The sequence below is a fragment of the Piliocolobus tephrosceles genome, chromosome 20, assembly GCF_002776525.5.
Source record: "Piliocolobus tephrosceles isolate RC106 chromosome 20, ASM277652v3, whole genome shotgun sequence".
NCBI classification, from domain to species: domain Eukaryota; kingdom Metazoa; phylum Chordata; class Mammalia; order Primates; family Cercopithecidae; genus Piliocolobus; species Piliocolobus tephrosceles.
The window spans coordinates 21762715-21781977 of record NC_045453.1 but is presented as its reverse complement, the minus strand read 5'-3'; the positions used below and the strand labels follow the sequence as shown (position 1 = coordinate 21781977).

At 39.9% G+C, this 19263-nt stretch overlaps 1 protein-coding gene across 1 annotated transcript in view; it reads right to left on the bottom strand.

Moving 5' to 3' along the window:
• CSE1L (chromosome segregation 1 like) overlaps nt 1-19263 on the bottom strand; it is a 47785-nt gene that overhangs the window by 5753 nt on the left and 22769 nt on the right. Inside the window, exons 9-21 of the mRNA XM_023195318.2 lie at nt 17230-17397; nt 16986-17115; nt 15476-15541; nt 14804-15006; nt 13620-13704; nt 12068-12129; nt 6862-6998; nt 5640-5743; nt 2954-3051; nt 1662-1812; nt 1313-1521; nt 237-334; nt 57-142 (exon numbers count right to left, since the gene is read on the bottom strand). Coding sequence (XP_023051086.1) covers nt 57-142; nt 237-334; nt 1313-1521; nt 1662-1812; nt 2954-3051; nt 5640-5743; nt 6862-6998; nt 12068-12129; nt 13620-13704; nt 14804-15006; nt 15476-15541; nt 16986-17115; nt 17230-17397 — 1597 coding nt within the window. The remainder of the gene's footprint in view (nt 1-56; nt 143-236; nt 335-1312; nt 1522-1661; nt 1813-2953; nt 3052-5639; nt 5744-6861; nt 6999-12067; nt 12130-13619; nt 13705-14803; nt 15007-15475; nt 15542-16985; nt 17116-17229; nt 17398-19263) is intronic.

The window sequence follows — 19263 nt, the reverse complement described above, 5'->3', positions numbered from 1 at the left end:
GGTTTTAGCTACTTTCTTTCATTACTTCTGCAGAACATCCAGATGATTTTACTTACTCTTGATAAACTTGGTTGTTTTGGAATTCTGAAGTCTCTGGAATAGCAGAATGAAGATTTGTTTCCTATATTGGTCAACTGATTCACTAAAGAATTTTAAAAAATCAACAATATAAATTCAGCACTTTTCTGAGCACCTAACAAAATTTCTGAATAAATGCACAAAGTAGTCATACTCACGGAGGCATGTGCTCTATTATACTGTTTAGAAGATAAAAACCTTGGTGGTCATTTGCTTTGGATGCAATCAGCTTCTGAAAGACACCTAGTAACCCAGGCTGTAAGAAATGACATCCAAGAGCAAATGGTTAACAAACAGGAATAATTATTCAAAAAGTTAAACATGATATGTGTCTTAAAACAAGTTCATACTGTAATAATCTAATTATCCTTTTCTCTTTAATTATTTCTGGAACATATGGGGAAAAATTCCTCCCACATAGCTATTAATTTTTTTTTTTGAGACGGAGTTTCACTCTTGTTGCCCAGGCTGGAATGCAATGGGGTGCTCTTGGCTCGCTGCCTCTGCTTCTCAGGTTCAAATGATTCTCCTGCCTCAGCCTCCCAAGTACCTGGGATTACAGGCATGTGCCACCACACCCAGCTAATTTTTATTTTTAGTAGAGACAGGGTTTCACCATGTTGGCCAGGCTGGTCTTGAACTCCTGACCTCAGGTGATCTGCCCACCTCAGTCTCTCAAAGTGCTGAGATTACAGGTGTGAGCCAGCACGCCTGACCAAAGTTAAGTTCTTAAAATCAACCTGTTTGGCTCTGTTTTTACAATTTTCCATCATGGCTATAAATGAGGATATAGAATTCTAATATATACCATAATATTTCCTAGTAATTATTTCCCTTATTATTACCATTTTTTTAAGAGGCAAGGTCTAGCTCTGTTGCCCAGGATGGAGTGCAATGGTGAGATCACGGCTCACTGCAGCCTCAAACTCCTGAGCTCAAGCAACCCTCTCACCTTAGCCTTCCAAGTAGATGGGACCATAGGCATGCTCCACTGTGTCCAGCTAATTAAAAAGCTTTTTTTTTCTTTGTAGAGATAGGTCTCACCATGTTGCTCAGGCTGGTCTTAAACTCCTTGGCTCAAGGGATCCTTCCACTAGAGGCTCCCAAAGTGGTGGGCTTGAGCCACTGCCCCCAGCCTTAAATTTATTTTAAATAAAAAAATCCCAAACATCTGCCATCCCCAGTTTCTCCAAGCTACTTTATAAAATTACAGTTATATCAAAACCTGACTCACAATTTTGTCAGCTGCAGCACTTGCTATTGTGTTTGAACCGCGTTCTAAGAATGCTTGGAGAAGCCTCACTAGAGCAGGAATATTTCCTGTTCTTTCCCAAAGCACTGGCTGAAGGAGATGAGGAAATAAGGCCATATAGGAAGACGGGATGTCATTTTTGTGTGTTTCCAGAAGCAAAGACATCACTTGAAAGACGTATGGAATAAATTCTGTTGATAAAAGTAAAAACAGAGCTGTGAGCTTCAGAAGGAATGGCTGACACAAAAGGCCCACATCGCTTAGGCAGGCTGCATTTTATAGCAATGTTAATTTCATTCCATTACAAAGAAAATAATTTTCGTTCACTTACCTTGCACATCATTTTGTAAGATTTCAGTAAACACCAAAAACAAAGCCTCCTCAAAATTTACAACAGCAGCAGGGTTAGCTTTGCAAGTTATTCTTATGGATAAACATATTGCTTCAAACATGTAGTGATTAAAGTGAGGTTTGCTTGGGTTCTGAAATTTAAAAAAAAAAAAAAGCAAATTATGCTAATAATCCACACTTAACCTTTATAAAACACATTTAAAATAGAGGCCATCTTATTTTTTAAAAATCAAAATTAAGAAAAAAACACCAATTACAACAATCTAGTGCTTGTTCATTTGAATTTTTTTTAATGGCCCAAAGTCCACTATGAAAAAAATACTTCAGAGTTAACATCGAGTTGCTTATACAAACCTCAGCTCCCAGAGCTGTAAGTAACTTGTCTTAAACCCATGTGCCCTTGCAGAGAAGAAATACTAAGTCCTAGTAATGCCACTAGCCTTAACTTCTGTGGGCCGCAATGTCTATGTCTACTGAGTGATGATCCCCCAAATGAGTAGTTTTTTCATGTTCTTTTTAAGCAACAAAACCCCATTGTTCTTTAAACAAGCTCTTTGAAGGCTATTAGCATACAAATCTGACTCGATCAGAACATGAGATTGTATACATATGGGAGGTGGAGACTTGGGTTCCCTTCCCCCTCCATCCCTCAAGGCCCTAAGTAATCCAAAGACCCTTACTCAGTTGAACAATAATCACTCTGTTTTCCAAAATCCCTCCAACACTTCCTATGAATTGATCTAATTCTCATAAGATCAAGAATAGCATCTAAAAAGGAATTGTCAGCCTTAAACTGATTTTTTATTTTCTAAAACAGTGTTAATAAACATGAATCTAAGTATCTGTAAAATTTTGATCAAAGAGTAAACTTTCCTTTTGAGAAATAAGAGTAAGGAAGAAAACACAAAGGAATTTTAATCATCATTTCATGGAAGTCCAGATAGCCTCTTTTATATCCATTTAGTGCAAAGCCTACTTAACTCTATTTAAGGTAATTCTGGATCATCTGCACTTTCTTTTTCTACAATAAACATGTTACTTTTGTAATGAGAATGAAAATGTATTCAAGCTTCTAGCATACACTTAAAGGTGACTGCTATTATGTCTCCAATCTAACAGCATGCCCACACTTTCAGAAAAGTACATTAGCGGCTCGTCAGTAAGAATCCATAGACCTTCTCTAAAGCTTCACGTAGTGCCAAAGAGTTCTGAGGCCCAAACAGTTTGGAGCAAATAAAAAAGGAACCCCACTTTCAAAATTGGCTCTATTACCTTACTAACAGCTAATAGCTTCTGTGTAAGCTGAGTGATGAGAGTAGGGATGTAGGGGATTATGGCTTCTTGTAGGAGAGAAAAACTTCTCATGATAGCTGTAAAATATAAAAACAGCAAAAACAAATAGAGTTTAGTTAAACTTCAGAATAAGAGAGCGACTGGGGGGAAAAAAGCACACTAATTCATCAATTAAATTTTAAGATGCTTAGACAACCCCGAGATAGCTCTCTACATTTAAAAATAATCTAAATTTCCCTTCCTTTTAAAATTAGGACAGGGGTTGGCAACAAAATTTAGCTGAGAAATAAGTATTTCTAGAAGGCTCAAGGTTTAAAAAATAATGAACTAAAGAGGCTAAGAGGAAGAAACAGTGAGCTGACATGAATGGAGCAGGTGAGTCTGAGAGAACTGTTTGGGGGTCTCTTTCTCCTAGAAATCAGTAGCAGAGGTCATGCTTGGTGGCTCACACCTGTAACCCCAGCACTTTGGGAGGCCAAGGCTGGTGGATCACTTGAGGCCAGAGTTTGAGACCAACCTGGCCAACATGGAGAAACTCATCTCTATTAAAAATAGCAAAATTAACCAGGTATGTGGTGCACGTCTGTAGTCCCAGCCACTCAGGAGGCTGAGGTGTGAGAATCACCTGAACCTGGGAAGTGGAGGTTGCAGTGAGCCAAGATCATGCCACTGCACTCCAGCCTGGGAGACAGAGCGAGACTCTCTCTCAAAAAAAAAAAAAAAAAGAAAAAGAAAGAAAAGAAAAAAAGAAATCAGCATCAGAAAATGTTTAGCCCTTGCCTAAAGGAAACATGATCTCACACTACAGGAAACTGAAAGAGAAAACTGCCTACCCACCTCACTCAAAAAAAAAGGGAGATTAGGAGCCTTAAAAAATTCTAAAAATACATGTAAAGCCACAGAGTCCAAATTGCAAAAATATTGCTCAAAAGTAAGACCATAAATGGGTTAAAAATAGGAAGCATGGGAGAAAAAGAAATTTGTCAGCTAAAAATGTATGAAAGCTCTTTCCACAAATAACATTTCCAAAATAAATGTTTACTAAGCAGAGCCCCAAATACATGCCAGGTAGAAAGGATAGAAAGCCATCTGCTCTTGCCTCCTGAACTGTGCACATAATGTCTCCTCCTCTACCAGAGCCAAAGACTCATCCATCCTTCAACAGATTGCTACCTATCCCTCACACCTAACATTCGGTTAGGTCGCATCTCAGCTTAGACATCACTTCCTAGAGAAAATCTTTCCCTGACCTGGGTTAAAAGGGTTAGAGGATAAATTGGTGCTCCTCCACTAGGCTGGCGCACAATTATTTCATTCACTCATACAGCTGTACAGGGAAGGTATTACATACTGTGTATACTTACATACCCTAAAAACACAGTAATGAAGACCACAAACTAGTTGGCTTCATAGAAATGGACATCAAGGCTGGGCGGAGTGGCTCACACCTGAAATCCCAGCACTTTGGGAGGCCGAGGCGGGTGAATCACCTGAGGTTGGGAGCTTGAGACCAGCCTGACCAACATGCAGAAACCCCGTCTCTACTAAAAATCCAAAATTAGCTGGGCATGGTGGCACATGCCTATAATCCCAGCTACTCGAATTGCTTGAACCCAGGAGGGTGAGGCTGCAGTGAGCTGAGATTGTGCCATTGCACTCCAGCCTGGGCAACAAGAGTGAAACTCTATCTCAAAAAAGACATTAAACAGCAGTAATTACACATCATTGTTGGGGGAAAGACAGTGTTGGAAACATACACCCAGACACACACATCCACTCTAGGATTTCTGATCCAGACTGGAAGGATCAGGGAGTTTCTCTGAAAAGTGCTTCCTATGACCCAATGTGGTAGGCTTTTGGGATGCAACAGTGAAAACCAGTGAGACTGTCTCTCAATTCAGAGCTGGCACCAGGACACCCAACTAATGTAGTGCCTGGTGGATGGATACACCGGCCTGTGGATGCATACAGCCGCCTGTGTTCTTGGCAGTATGTAAGAAGACGATTTGTATAGAGTCTACCACAGGCACCCACATTTCGCCCCTATCAAGATAAACATGCAGTTAATAAATATTGCATGATCTCTTCTTTGCCTTAAAGAAACTCAGTCTAGGGAAGAAAAAAAGGGCTTTGCTACATTTTCTGTAACGAGAGGTTCCATATCAAATTAAGATTACTGTTGGCCAGGTGCAGTGGCCTCTAATCCCAGCACTTTTTGGGAGGCTGAGGCAGGCAGATATTTGAGATCAGGAGTTTGAGACGAGCCTGGCCAATATGGCAAAACCCTGTCTCTATTAAAAATACAAAAATTAGCCGGGCATGGTGGGGCGCGCCTGTAATCCCAGTTACTCAGCAGGGTGAGGCAGGAGAATCACTTGAACCCAGAAGGGAGAGGTGGCAGTGAGCTGAGATCAAGCCATTGCACTCCAGCCTGGGCAATGGAGCAAGACGCTGTCTCAAAAAAAAAAAAAAAAAAAAAAAAAAAAATTACTGTCAACAGTAAACAAGATAATGTTTTTCATTTTGAAATACCTAAACTAACTTACTCCTTGGTAAACATTATCTGGTTCATAGACTGTATAACCTGAAGTATAACTCAGGTTATACTTACCCTTACAATCTGAGATTAGATACCTGTAGTCTGCACACCAGGGAAACAGCCTACCTTTCATAATATATTCATTTTCTGAAGAGCCAGGAAGTGTGAGAGCTTTGAAAAGGTTTGTTAGCAGAATCTCAACAAACGGTGCGATTTCTGCAGCTGTAAAGCTATAGATGAAAAAACAGCTTTCAGTCACTACCAACTCTTGAGCTTGTCACTGCGGATTACCCTTGGCAACCACTATGTCACCCTTCTCAGCATAAAACTGAGCCATCTCCCACCACTGACAATTGATAGATAGTTTAGGAAAATAATTTTTTTTACATGTGCTCACGTTTAGCTCCTAAGAAGGCACATCGAGAACCAAACACAACTGAACCAAAAAGCCAGCTAAACCCAACAACATCTAAAGTTGCAACAGTTGTCCCTGGTTTGTATCTATTACCACTGAGAACAGAACTCAGAATCTCAGGGGTCTCCATCATTTTTTTTTTTGGAGGTGGAGCAAGATTCAGAACTATTTTCTGTATAAATTCTGGGCCTAAAGATAGGTACTGGCTTGACTCACCTCAAAGGATGTCCTTTCTACTCTTAATTGGCCACTGAGAGTATCTGTACTTCAAGTTCTTGATGAAGGAAAGAACCTAGAACTGTTTTCCATCTCTTACCCAAAGCTTAATTTCAAGAAATAATACTGTTGAATAGTGGCCTGAAAGACAGGCAGATCATCCATTCCTCTCTATTTCATCCTTAGTTCAGGCCAGAAGAGCTATTTTCTTGGCCCCTAGTGAATTACTTTCATTCAGTTAGGTCATATCTCAGAAATAAGTGACATTATGCAAATAGCCACATGAAAATAACTGTTACATGATGTTGCTGAGAACACCACTACTACTATTGTACAGTATCCTCTGCTTTAATTTTAATCTCATAGACACTGTGAAAATTTTAACTCCCCAAGTTTTCCTCTTTGCCTTGGCTGCTAAGAGACTCCAAATAAAATCTGCAATTTCTTTAACTACTATATAGGATCCTTTGACACACATTTCTGTTTGTTAACTTTATTCCAGTTACTTTCCTCGGCTCCAGTTTATTTAATTGTATTGTCATAATGCAGCTATTTGGTAAGCAGCCTCAAATCCTTTTAGAATGAGAGAGTATAAATGAATAAAAAGCAGACATTTGTATTCCTGCTAGTGAAATTATGAAAACATTCAGAGATATCTTTCACCAGCACAGTACAGCCCCTATCACAGGCTAAAAAACTTTAGAATAAAATACTCACAGAGTGGCATTGTTAGGCCCTCGCATAGTAAAGAGTCGTTCAAGAGCATGAGCTGCATAAGTATGAACAACAATACTTTCAGCTTGAAGATGATTAATCAAGAGAGGAATCGAGACTAAAAGATGCTCTTTTGGCACCTAAAAAACACAATAATATACATGCTGTAAATGCAATGATTCCATATTTGGGTAAAAGACAATTGGAAGAGAAGGGCTTGTTGATTTAAACAATTTGCTATTTTTAAGCTCTAATAGATGATGCTGCCCAGAAATGAAAACTTTTACTTGCACATAATGGTTCAATTTCCACTTTCTAAATTCTCCTTTTCAGAGCACAAAACTATGAGGATAACATCTTGTAGATAAATCAACATACCACAGAATAATATCACAGAGAAGCAGACTAAGATTTCACCAAACTTAAGAATTATGACTAGCAGATATTTCTGAAAAAGTTATTTAACCTTTTTGTGTCTCATTTTTTGTTCTCTCCCCACCCCCAAAAAGCAACAAATATAATAACAATCTTCATTAAAAACCTCTAAATTTAAAATATTCGTTAGTCTAAACTAGAAAAGCCTGCTGGGTATCATGGTTCATTCCTGTCTGTAATCCCAATACTTGGGGAAACCAAGGTAGAACCAATCGCTTAAGCCCAGGAGCTCAAGATCAGCCTGGGCAAGATAGCGAGACCCCATCTCTATTTAAAAAAATAAATAAATAAAAAATTAGCTGGGCATGGTAGTGAATTCCTGTAGTCCCAACTACTTGAGAGGCTGACGTAGATGGATCATTTTAGTTACTAAATGAATAACTCAAAAACGATGTTAAGCACAAACAGTCATGATGTAGCAGGGTATCATGGAGCATGCCTGTAATCCCATCAACTAGGGAGGCTAAGGCAGGAGGATCGCTTGAGTCCAGAATTTCCTGGCTGAGGTAGGCTATGATCGCACCACTGCACTCCAGCCTGGGTAACAGAGCAAGACCCCATTCTCAAAATAAAACAGAAAAGGCTGGGCGCGGTGGCTCACGCCTGTAATCCCAACACTTTGGGAGGCCGAGGGGGGTGGATCACGAGGTCAGGAGATCAAGAACGTCCTGGCTAACATGGTGAAACTCCGTCTCTACTAAAAAATACAAAAAAAAATTAGCCGGGCATGGTAGCAGTCGCCTGTAGTCCTAGCTACTCAGGAGGCTGAGGCAGGAGAATGGCGTGAACCTGGGAGGCGGAGCTTGCAGTGAGCTGAGATCATGCCACTGCACTCCAGCCTGAGCAACAGAGCGAAGACTCTGTCTTTAAAAAAAACAAAAACAAAAACAAAAAAAAACAAAAATGAAACCCACGGTATGATGTCATTTATATAAACAAAAATTTAAAACCTAGGCCAGGCGTGGTGAATCATGACTGTAATCCCAGCACTTTGGGAGGCCGAGGCGGGTGGATCACCTGAGGTCAGGAGTTCGAGACTAGCCTGGCCAAGATAGCGAAACCCTGTCTCTATCAAAAATTGGTGGGCACCTGCAGTTCCAGCTACTTGGGAGGCTAAGGCAGGAGAATGGCTTGAGCCTTGGCAAGAGAGCACAACTGCATCTAAAAACAAAAAAAATTAAAACCTACAGAATACTAAATAATTTTTGCAGAAACATAAACACGTAGTGAAAGTATAAGAAAAGCACTTACATAGGTGTAAAATACACTGAATTCATGACAGTAATTACCTACAGAGAGAAAGGAACTGACTGGGCAGGGAGCACCTGGAGTACCTCTACTGTATATGTATGTATAAATAAATACGGCCTGGAGTTTTAAGATTTGTGAGGATTATTTCAGTAATCATCATATTGTTTTACTCCTGCTTCTGTGTTTAAAATATTTTGCAAGATTGCACCACTGTTACTGGGCAAAGACATCAAAGGAATAAGATGACTGCACATTTTGATTTTTTTCTCAGTACAATTAAAGTGACCTAGGCGTTAAGAATCAGAAGAAAAACTACACGTTCCCTAAAAATTAAGACCAACAATCAGATAGAAAAATGAGCAAAAGAATATGAATTCACAGTTCACAGAAAAGAAATGAAAATGGACCCTTCAAATGGAAAGGTGCTTAATTGAACTAAAAATAAGACAAATATAAATTAAAACTGCAATGAGATACCATTTAAGATTGGCAAAATCCCAACACACTCTAACTGGGGAAGCAGATATTCTCTATTGTTTTTCTCAATTAATTTTTTAAAGTAATGCAATATAGCTGGGCGTGGTGGCACATGCCTGGGTTCCAGCTACTTGGGAGGCTGAAGTGGAAGGACTGCTTGAGCCCAGGAGTTCAAGGCTGCAGTGAGCTGTGGTCATGTCACTGCACTCCAGCCTGGGCGACAGAATGAGACCGCGTTTCAAAAAATAAAGAAATGGGCCGGGCGTGGGTAGCTCACGCCTATAATCCCAGCACTTTCGGAGGCCGAGGCGGCGGTGGATCACCTGAGGTCAGGAGTTTGAGTACAGCCTGGCCAACATGGTGAAACCCTGTCTCTACTAAAAAAAAAAAAAAAAAAAAAATACAAAAATTAGCTGGGCATGGTGGCAGGAACCTGTAATCCCAGCTACTCAGGAGGCTGAGGCAGGAGAATCGCGTGAACTGGGAGGCGGAGGCTGCAGTGAGCCGAGATCATACCACTGCACTCCAGCTTGGGCAACAGAGCAAGACTACCTCTCAGAAAAAAAAAAAAAAAAGAAGAAGAAGAAAGAAAAATAAAGAAAAGAGAAAAGAAAAGAAGGAAAGAATAAACTAAGTAAAAACTATAAAAAATTAGCCAGGTGGTGTGGCACACACCTATAGTCTTGGCTACTCAGGGAGGCTTAGGCAAAAACATCACTTGAACCTACAAGTTCAAGGCTGCAGTGAGTTATGATCGTAGTAGTGCACTCTAGACTGGGCGACAGTGAGACCTTGTCTCAAAAATAAATGAATAAAGCTGGGCACGGTGGCTAACGCCTGTAATCCTAGCACTTTGGGGGGCTGAGGCAGGCGAATTGCTTGAGATCAGGAGTTCGAGACCAGCCTGACCAACATGGAGAAACCCTGTCTCTACTAAAAATATAAAATTAGCCGGGCGTGGTGGCGGATGCCTGTAATCCCAGCTCTCGGAGGCTGAGGCAAGAGAATTGCTTGAACCCAGGAGGCGGACATTGCAGTGAGCCGAGATCGTGCCATTGCACTCCAGCCTGGGCAACGAGAGCAAAACTCCGTTTCCCAAAAAAAAAAAAAATTAGAATAAAACAAAACAAAACAAAAAAATGGCAAAATTTCTATTATGTAAAGTATATCTCAATTTTTAAAATACTACTTAAAAAATGTTGACAATGTAACGTTCTTCATCTAAATCCACTGATCACTCTTAACATCATTAGAAATGGATAACCAAGGGCCAGGTGTGTTGGTGAATGCCTGTAGTCCCAGCTACTTGGGAGGCTGAGGCAGAAGAATGGCGTGAACCCAAGAGGTGGAGCTTGCAGTGAGCCAAAATGGAAAAAAAAAAACAAAAAAACAAAAAAAAGACAACCAGATATTGTGTAAATCCTGATAAAATGAAACAGAAAGTATACCTATGATGCTTTCCTGTGTCACCCCCGACCAAGGAATCTAAGTCTAATCAAGTCCCCAGATTTACCGATATAGAAAATATGGGGACTAGAGGGACAACATAAACTACAGGAGACCCTCGAACAACACAGGTTTGACTCTTGCTCTGTTGTCCAGGCTGGAGTGCAATGGCACGATCTTGGCTCACTGCAACCTCCGCCTCCTAGGTTCAAGTGATTCTCATGCCTCAGCCTTCCAAGTAGCTAGGATTGCAGGCGTGTGCCACCACACACAGCTAATTTTTGTATTTTTAGTAGAGCTGGGGTTTTGTCATGTTGGCTAAAGTGGTCTCAAACTCCTGACCTCAAATGATCTGTCTGCCTCAGCCTCTCAAAGTGCTGGGATTACGGGCACAAGCCGCTGTGCCTGGCTGGATTTGTTTTAGACCAAACGCAAATAGAAAACACGGTATTCCCGGGATGCAAAATCTGTATATGGGAGGCTGGCTTTTCATATATGAGGATTCTGCAGGGCCAAATGTGGGACTTAAATATGCATGAACTTTGGGATATTCAGGGGTCCTGGAACCAATACCCCTTGCATACTGAGGGATGACTATATACCATTAGGATGCAATCAGCCAAAAGTAAAATGCGAGAAACTCTCTAAGATAAATGAGTGTTTTCTCCAACAACAAGCATAAGAAAGAGTAGAGGCCAGGTGCAGTGGCTCACGGCTGTAATCCTAGCACTTTGGGAGGCCAAGGCTGGTGGATCACCTGAGGTCAGGAGTTTGAGACCAGCCTGGCCAATATGGGGAAACCCCATCTCTACTAAAAATACAAAAAATTAACCAGGCATGGTGACAGATGCCTGTAATCCCAGCTACTAGGGAGGCTGAGGCAGGAGAATTGCTTGAACCCGGAAGGCAGAGGTTACAGTGAGCCGAGATCACACCACTGCATTCCAGCTTGGGTGACAGAGCGAGATCCATCTCAATAAATAAATAAATAAGTAAATTAAAAAAAAAAAAAAAAAAGGAAAGGAAGGCAGCTGGGTGCAGTGGCTCATGCCTGTAATTCCAGCACTTTGGGAGGCCGAGGTGGGCAGATCGCCTGAGGTCAGGAGTTTGAGACCAGCCTGGCCAACATGGGGAAACCCTGTCTCTACTAAAAATACAAAAGATTAGCCAGGCACCTGTGGCAGGTGTCTGTAATCCCAGCTATTTGGGAAGCTGAGACAGGAGAATCACGTGAACTCAGGAGGTAGAGGTTGCAGTGAGCCAAGATGGTGCCACTGCACTCCAGCCTGGGTGACAGAATGAGACTCCATCTCAAACAAAAAGCGGGAGAGAAGGACCTCTCTGTTGTACATTAAGAGACTTAAGACACAATCAACTGTAAGCAATGTGTAGACACTATCTAGATCCCAATTCTATTACTGTAATTGCAAAAAGACATCTGAGGAAAATTAAGCATGGTCTGAAATTCTAAGTTATAAAGAAATCACTGTTAATTTTGTTAGATGTGGATATAAAATGACTGCACAGTAGACAAGAAGGTGGTACCTAATAAAACTCTTAAAGAGATTAAGCGGCATATAACAAATAAAAAGTTACTTACTTGATTTCTAAAAATCATAATATATTTGATACCGTCAGCTTTAAGGACAGGAAATTCATTCACTATTTAAAAAAACAGAAAGCCATAGTTAGGTGGTAAGGATCATTACTTCCAAATTAGTGATATCATCAGAGTTACAAAAAAAATGATAAAATGTCAAGTAATTAAAGCACAGTTAATTATATAATGATTATATATATATATATAAAATATATATAAATTATTTAGCCATTAATTTTGGTAGGATTATAAATAATTTTATTTTTCCTCATGCCTGTTTCATGACAAAGTAACACATATTATATAATTGAGTAAAAATGAGCTGGACCATGCATCGGTGAGCATATCTACCTACATTCCCAGAAGTGAAGCTATTCTGAATTAGAAACATGTCTCTCTAGCTGGAATTTGCTTTACATTATTCCAGTAGTAGGGAAATAAATGAAAGGAATAGATCACTAAATGTAATAATTCTTGAAGCTAGATGATAGTCACATGGGAGCTCATTACAATATTCTCTTCACCTTTGGGTGTATATACATTTCCCACATTAAAATTTTTTTTTTTTTTTAAAGAATATATCTGAATCTAGATGAATACATTCATAAACATCAGAAACTATCCTTAATTTTTTTTTTTTTTTGAGACAGAGTCTTGCTCTGTCTCCCAGGCTACACAGTGCAGTGGCACAATCTTGGCTCACTGCAACCCCCACCTAGCGATTCTCCTGCCTCAGCCTCCCGAGTAGCTGGGATTACAGGCATGTGCCATCCGGCTAGTGTTTGTATTTTTAGTAGAGATGGGGTTTCACCATTTTGGCCAGGTTGGTCTCGATCTCTTGACTTCATGATCCACCCACCTCGGCCTCCCAAAGTGCTGGGATTACAAGGGTGAGCCACTGCACCCAGCCAAAAGATATCCTTAATATTTATCAATTTTCTAGTTCTTTGAACTGTACTCCAATTTTTAAGAATTCATTTTTCAAATAAAAAAGGAAGCCAATGTATAATTATTTATACACTAGGTAGCAAAACTGAGTTACAGTTTAGTTGTACTTACTCCTATTTTCTTCCTAATCAAGCAATATTTTATCAATAATTAATTTCACATGGACAAGATCAGGGAAACCATTCGAGATTTTATTCAATAAAAGAAATAATAGGCAGGGCATGGAGGCTCATGCCTGCAATCCTAGCACTTTGAGAGGCCGACGCAGGTGGATCACCTGAGGTCAGGAGTTCGAGACCAGCCTGGCCAACATGGGGAAACCCCGTCTCTACTAAAAATACAAAAATTAGCCAGGCGTGGTGGTATGTGCCTGTAGTCCCAGCTGCTTGGGAAGCTGAGGCAGGAGAATAATTTGAACCCAGGAGGCAGGGGTTGCAGTGAGTGGAAACCATGCCACCACACTCCAGCCTGGGTAAGAGTGAGACACCATCTCCAAAGAAAAGAAAAAAAAAAGAATGAATGGGAACAAGGATAGGAAGCCATGTTTTTAATTGCAGATATAGTGTGGTAAGCTGTAAAAAAAAGCAAGACTTTCACAACTCACCATTAGCTGATTTTAAATCAGGGAGGATGTGATTCACAAAGAACTCAGTTAGGTTTACAAGTTCATTTGCTTGTGTAATTCCATGCTGAAAAGCAAATTCATAACATGGTAAAATAACAAAATACCTGTATATATCTACATTAGAAATTTAGGCAAGTTTAGAAAACCACATTAAAAATGGAGATGAACACTTCAAAACGCAAACTGCTTATGTATAAAATGAGACTGTACTGGCTGCGTAGAGGAGCTCACGGCTGTAATCTCAACACTTTGGGAGGCTGAGGCGGGTGGATCACTTGAAGTCAGGAGTTCAAGACCAGCCTGGCCAACACAGCAAAACCCCGTCTCTACTAAAAATACAAAAAATTAGCCAGTGTGGTTACATGCACCTATAATTCTAGCTACTCGGGAGGCTGAGGCACAAGAATTGCTTGAACCTGGGAGGCAGAGGTTGCAGTAAGCTGAGATCTTGCCACTGCATTCCAGCCTGGATGACGTCTCAAAAAAAAAAAAAAAAAAAGAGCACTTCAAAACACAAATTGCTTATGTATAAAATATAAAATAAGACTATACTGTCCAGACATGGTGGCTCACACCTGTATCCCAGCACTCTGGGAGGCAGAGGTGTAAGGATCACATGAAGTCAGGAATTTGAGACTACCCTGGCCAATATGGTAAAATCTTGTCTCTACTAAAAATACAAAAATTAGCCAGATGTGGTGGTGCACACTTATAATCCCAGTTACTTGGGAGGCTGAGGCAGAAGAGTCACTCGAACCCGGGAGGTGGAGGTTGCAGTGAGCTGAGATCGCGCCATTGCACTCCAGCTTGGTGACAAAGCGAGACTCTGTCTCAAAAAAGTAAAAATGTAAAATAAGACTATACTAATAGACAATAAACTTTCCAAAATTAAAGAACAGCTAAGTTTAAGTTAAGCATATTTTATACAGTGGATCTCAGCTAAGGTAACAAGTGGGGCATTATCAATTTTCTGGTCTATAAGAAACTTAAGTGCTCAATACATCAACATAAAGCCATCTTCAGAGATTATATAAATCTTAAATCAGAATTAATAGGTTATCTGGCAGAGTAGGCTCTATTATCAGAGATGTTATTTCTTTTTGACTTGTGTGGGTGTCACTGATGTCTGGTTTTAGAAACAAAACCACATTAAAAATATTTACCTTCTGTGTTTGGGCTTTTGATGCCAAAGATGTCACTAGGTAGATGGCTACATCTTTGTGTTTCCAGTTGACAGATGGATTTTTTGCATATTCCTGCAGCATGGAATTAACATAACCAGAGAAGATTCCTGTCACGGGTCCCTCAAAAAACTTGCATAATCCTCGTACCAGATCACAAGCAGCCCTGCGTCTAGTATCAATATCTATGAAATGAAAAGAAAATATATTATGGGGAAAAAAAAACAACTAACAACAAACTGACCCAATTTATAAGAAAACAAATTGCCTGGAATAATTTGGCTATGATTGTAGAAAGAAAAAAAAAAGAACAAAACACAAACGGCCACCCAATAGCTATCAGCAACACAAACAATGAAAAAAAAAATCCTCCAAGAAATACAAAATCAAAATGAAACTAAAGAGGTCACAGAATCACAGAATTTTGATAAATACTAACTATGTAAGAATAGACATATGATTCAACTTTTGATACTTTCATGCAGGTCATATAAGAGCTTTTCAAGACAAGCTGAAGAAGGACAACAGTTCTCAATGAAAGCCAGCTGAAAAAACACTCTTATTCTCAATCCCACTCCTCCCATTTACTAGAAAGAGAACCACCTTAAAACTGGCTTGCAAAAAGACTAGTAACTAAAAAACCAAGATACACACCAGATCCTTCCAAATCTCTCCTTATGTACTCCTCAGAATTATCTTCAAATGCTTCTTCATCAGCAGCTACAAGGAGAGATATTTCAGATAACACTCCAAAAGACGTCACTGTACTTTACAGCTGAGAATGCAGAAGAGTATGTAGAACTGCCTTGTTCTACAGCAAAGAATTCTTTCCCATCAGATGACTACTTCATATACTCTTAATCATTATCTAGAGCAGCAAATGCTATCCTGAAAGGTGAGGTATTAGGTAATTCACACAAGTGTGAGACAGGCTCACTTGTTCTAATGTGACAATTTCCCCAGAATTGGATTACACCTGCAACTGTCAAAAATGTTAGGGATCAATATCAGAATGCCAGCTTTAAATTTCACCAAATAAGATTAAAAAACCAACAACCTAATTTTAATCACTATTATTTCATTAAAGTCATTTCAACAACAAATAAGTAGAGTGGACAATGTCAGATCTGGCCGGCATGGTGGCTCATGCGTGTAACCTAGCACTCTGGGAGACTGAAATGGGAAGATCGCTTGAGGCCAGGAGTTTGAGACCAGCTTGGTCAACACAGCGAGATCTCATCTTTATTTTTATCATATAAATTTAAAAAAATAAAAATCTATACACACACACACACACACACACACACACACACACACACACACACACACTTTGGAGAGAGGGTCTCGCTCTGTCACCCAGGCTGGAGTGCAGTTGTGTGATCATGTCTCACTGCAGCCTCCACCTCCTGGGCTCAAGCAAAACTCCCACCTAAGCCGCTTGAGTACCTCGGACCACAGGCACATGCCACTATACCCAACTAATTTATTTCTTGTAGAGATAAGGTTTTGCCATTTTGGCCAGGCTGGTCTTGAACTCCTGGGCTCAAGTGTTGCTCCCACCTCAGCCTCCCAAAGTGCTGGGATTAAAGGTATGGGCCACCACACCCAGCCAGATGATTTATCCTTTAAATATATTTTTATGAAAACACAACAGGAAATAAAATCTCATGCTATATTGTCCTTAATTTCCTTATTTTGTTCTAGACATAATTTGAGAACCACTGATCTAATAACTATTTTGATATAAAACACAGTCCTGGCCGGGAAGGTTGACTCATGCCTGTAATCCCAGAACCATACGCAGCACTCCACCCTGGGTGACAGAGCGAGACCCCTGTCTCAAATAAATAAATACACAAAGCCAGCTAAAAATTTAATGAAACAATAAATGAAACAAAATTAAATTCTTTCTCTAAATAGAGATTCCAGGTAGCTTATCGTCTTAATGTAAAGGAATTTTTGAAGTCTTATTTAATATTTCCATGAGAAAACCTTCACATGGCACAAGAAAATTCATTACAGATACTACATTTTGTGTCTTGGTTTAGAAAATAAGAAATAAATGATATACAAGTTTTATTCAGTAATAAATGAATTAGACTGAATATATTACAAATAACAAAGACTTACTAAATTTATACTAATATACTTTTGCCATAATTACCTCTAAATTCCATGTTAGGCACAATAACCTTTTCACAGATACTCGTCAGCGTGTTCTGGTCTTCAAATAGATTCTTATAATGAGGTCTCTCACAAACTGAAGCCAGAAATTGAATTGCATTACTTACCAACTGGAACAAAACACAAAAACAAGAATATTTTTAAAAGTAAAACTCAACAGCTTATTTCTTGGGGGAGATAGGGAGAGAATGTCTTTTAATTATTTTTCTCCACCATCATCTTACCAAATCATATTTAACCTCTTGACCCGTTGTAACTAGTAAATTCCAGATGGCTGTAACAAAACGAGGCAGGTATCGCTGGAATTCCTCATCGTACTTTTGTGCATAGAGTGCAGCATTATCACAAATCTGGGATTTTAAGAGCTCCAATAAGCCGGCTTCCTCTTCATCCTCACATAAAAGAAAACAAAAACTCCAACATACAACTCTAATGCTAACATAAGTAAGAGGAGTAACTGAAATTCCTGAACTAGACTCATTATCAATTAAATCCAAATCAAATCAGTTATTGTAAACTACAGCTATGTCACATCAATCTTTTCACCAAGTCTTTCAAATAAGTTGCTGAATTACAAAATATTTCCATATTAGATTCAAACAGTATATTCTGGCCTAGTGTAGTGGTTCACGCTGGTAATCTCGGCCCTCTGGGAGGCTGAGGCGGGAGGATGGCTTGAGGTCAGGAGTGTTTGTTTTTTTTTTTTTTTTTGAGACGGAGTCTTGCTCTGTCGCCCAGGCTGGAGTGCAGTGGCGTGATCTCAGCTCACTGCAAGCTCCGCCTCCCGGGTTCACGCCATTCTCCTGCCTCAGCCTCCCAAGTAGCTGGGACTACAGGTGCCTGCCGTCACGCCCGGGTAATTTTTTTATTTTTATTTTTTTAGTAGAGATGGGGTTTCACCGTGTTAGCCAGGATAGCCAGGATGGCCTCGGCCTCCCAAAGTGCTGGGATTACAAGCATGGGCCACTGCGCCCGGCCAAGCCCAGGAGTTTGAGTCTTGCCTGGGCAATACAGCAAGCCCCCAAAATAAAAAAAAATCATCTGGGCATGGTGGCGCACACCCATAGTCCCAGCTAGTTGGGAGGTTGAAGTGGCAGGATCACTTGAGCCCACCCAGGGTGGTTGAAGCTGCAGTAAGCCATGATCACGCCACTGCACTCCAGCCTTGGTGACAGAGTGAGACAGGGGAAGATATCAGAGGGAGACCAAAAACCAAAGCCAAAACCAAAACTCCCTCACACTGATTACTCAAGGCATAAATAGGGATGTCAAACGACACAAGGTAGCACATAGTTAACTGGGCACAAAGGTCCTTGTAAGAATTCTATCCAAAAAATTTCCTTGACACTTTTGTGTGAAGAAAAGTTTTGTTTTCTGAAGTTCTCCCCCCAATGGACTGAAATAATTATTTCATGAGAGCTACATCTTTTAAAGTTCCTATTAACATAGTCAAACTCTGAGACAAAATCTGTTGTACTCCAGAAAGAAATCAAACCTGATTTGAATCACCAATTCTAATTTTTAGTTTATTTGGTATTGAAGTATTCTTAATATTTTGTCTTTTGTCTCTTCAGAAAGGTCATAAATATATTAACAAATGAGTAGCACAGAATAAGTGTTGTATGTTTAAAAGTACACAGTATAAAACCTGTATCAGAAATCTTTACAAATCACGATCTTTTACCATTTTCTCTCTTTCTTGAGCTGTGGAAAATTTTTTCTTTTTTTGAGACGAGGTCTCCCTGTGTCTCCCAGGCTAGAGTGCAGTGGCATGGTCAAAGCTCTTTGCAGCCTTGCTCTACTGGGCTCAAGGTCAAAGGATCCTCACAACTAAGCCTCCTGAGTAGCTGTGACCATTAGCATGAGCCAACACGTGTGGCTAATTTTATTTTTATTTTTTGTAGCAATGGGGTCTCCTTACGTTGCCCAGGCTGGTCTTGAACTTCTGGGCTCAAGGGATCCTCCCACACTGGCCTCCCAAAGTGCTGGGATTACAGATGTGAACCACCGTGCCCAGCCAGACGATTTTTAAAAAGGGGCTACCATTATAGAGTTTTAAGTTTTCTTAGTATCTTCAATTAAAAATAATTTTATTTCATGAAATATCCATAATGTGACTACTTTAAAGCCTCACTTTCAGTAATGTAATGAAACAGCCTTCCCTGTATACTATGGCTTAAGCCAGGCCCATGGTAAGAGTAATTCTGTATACAGCACATACCAAACATGTAACATCAAATAGAATCAAATATTATTAG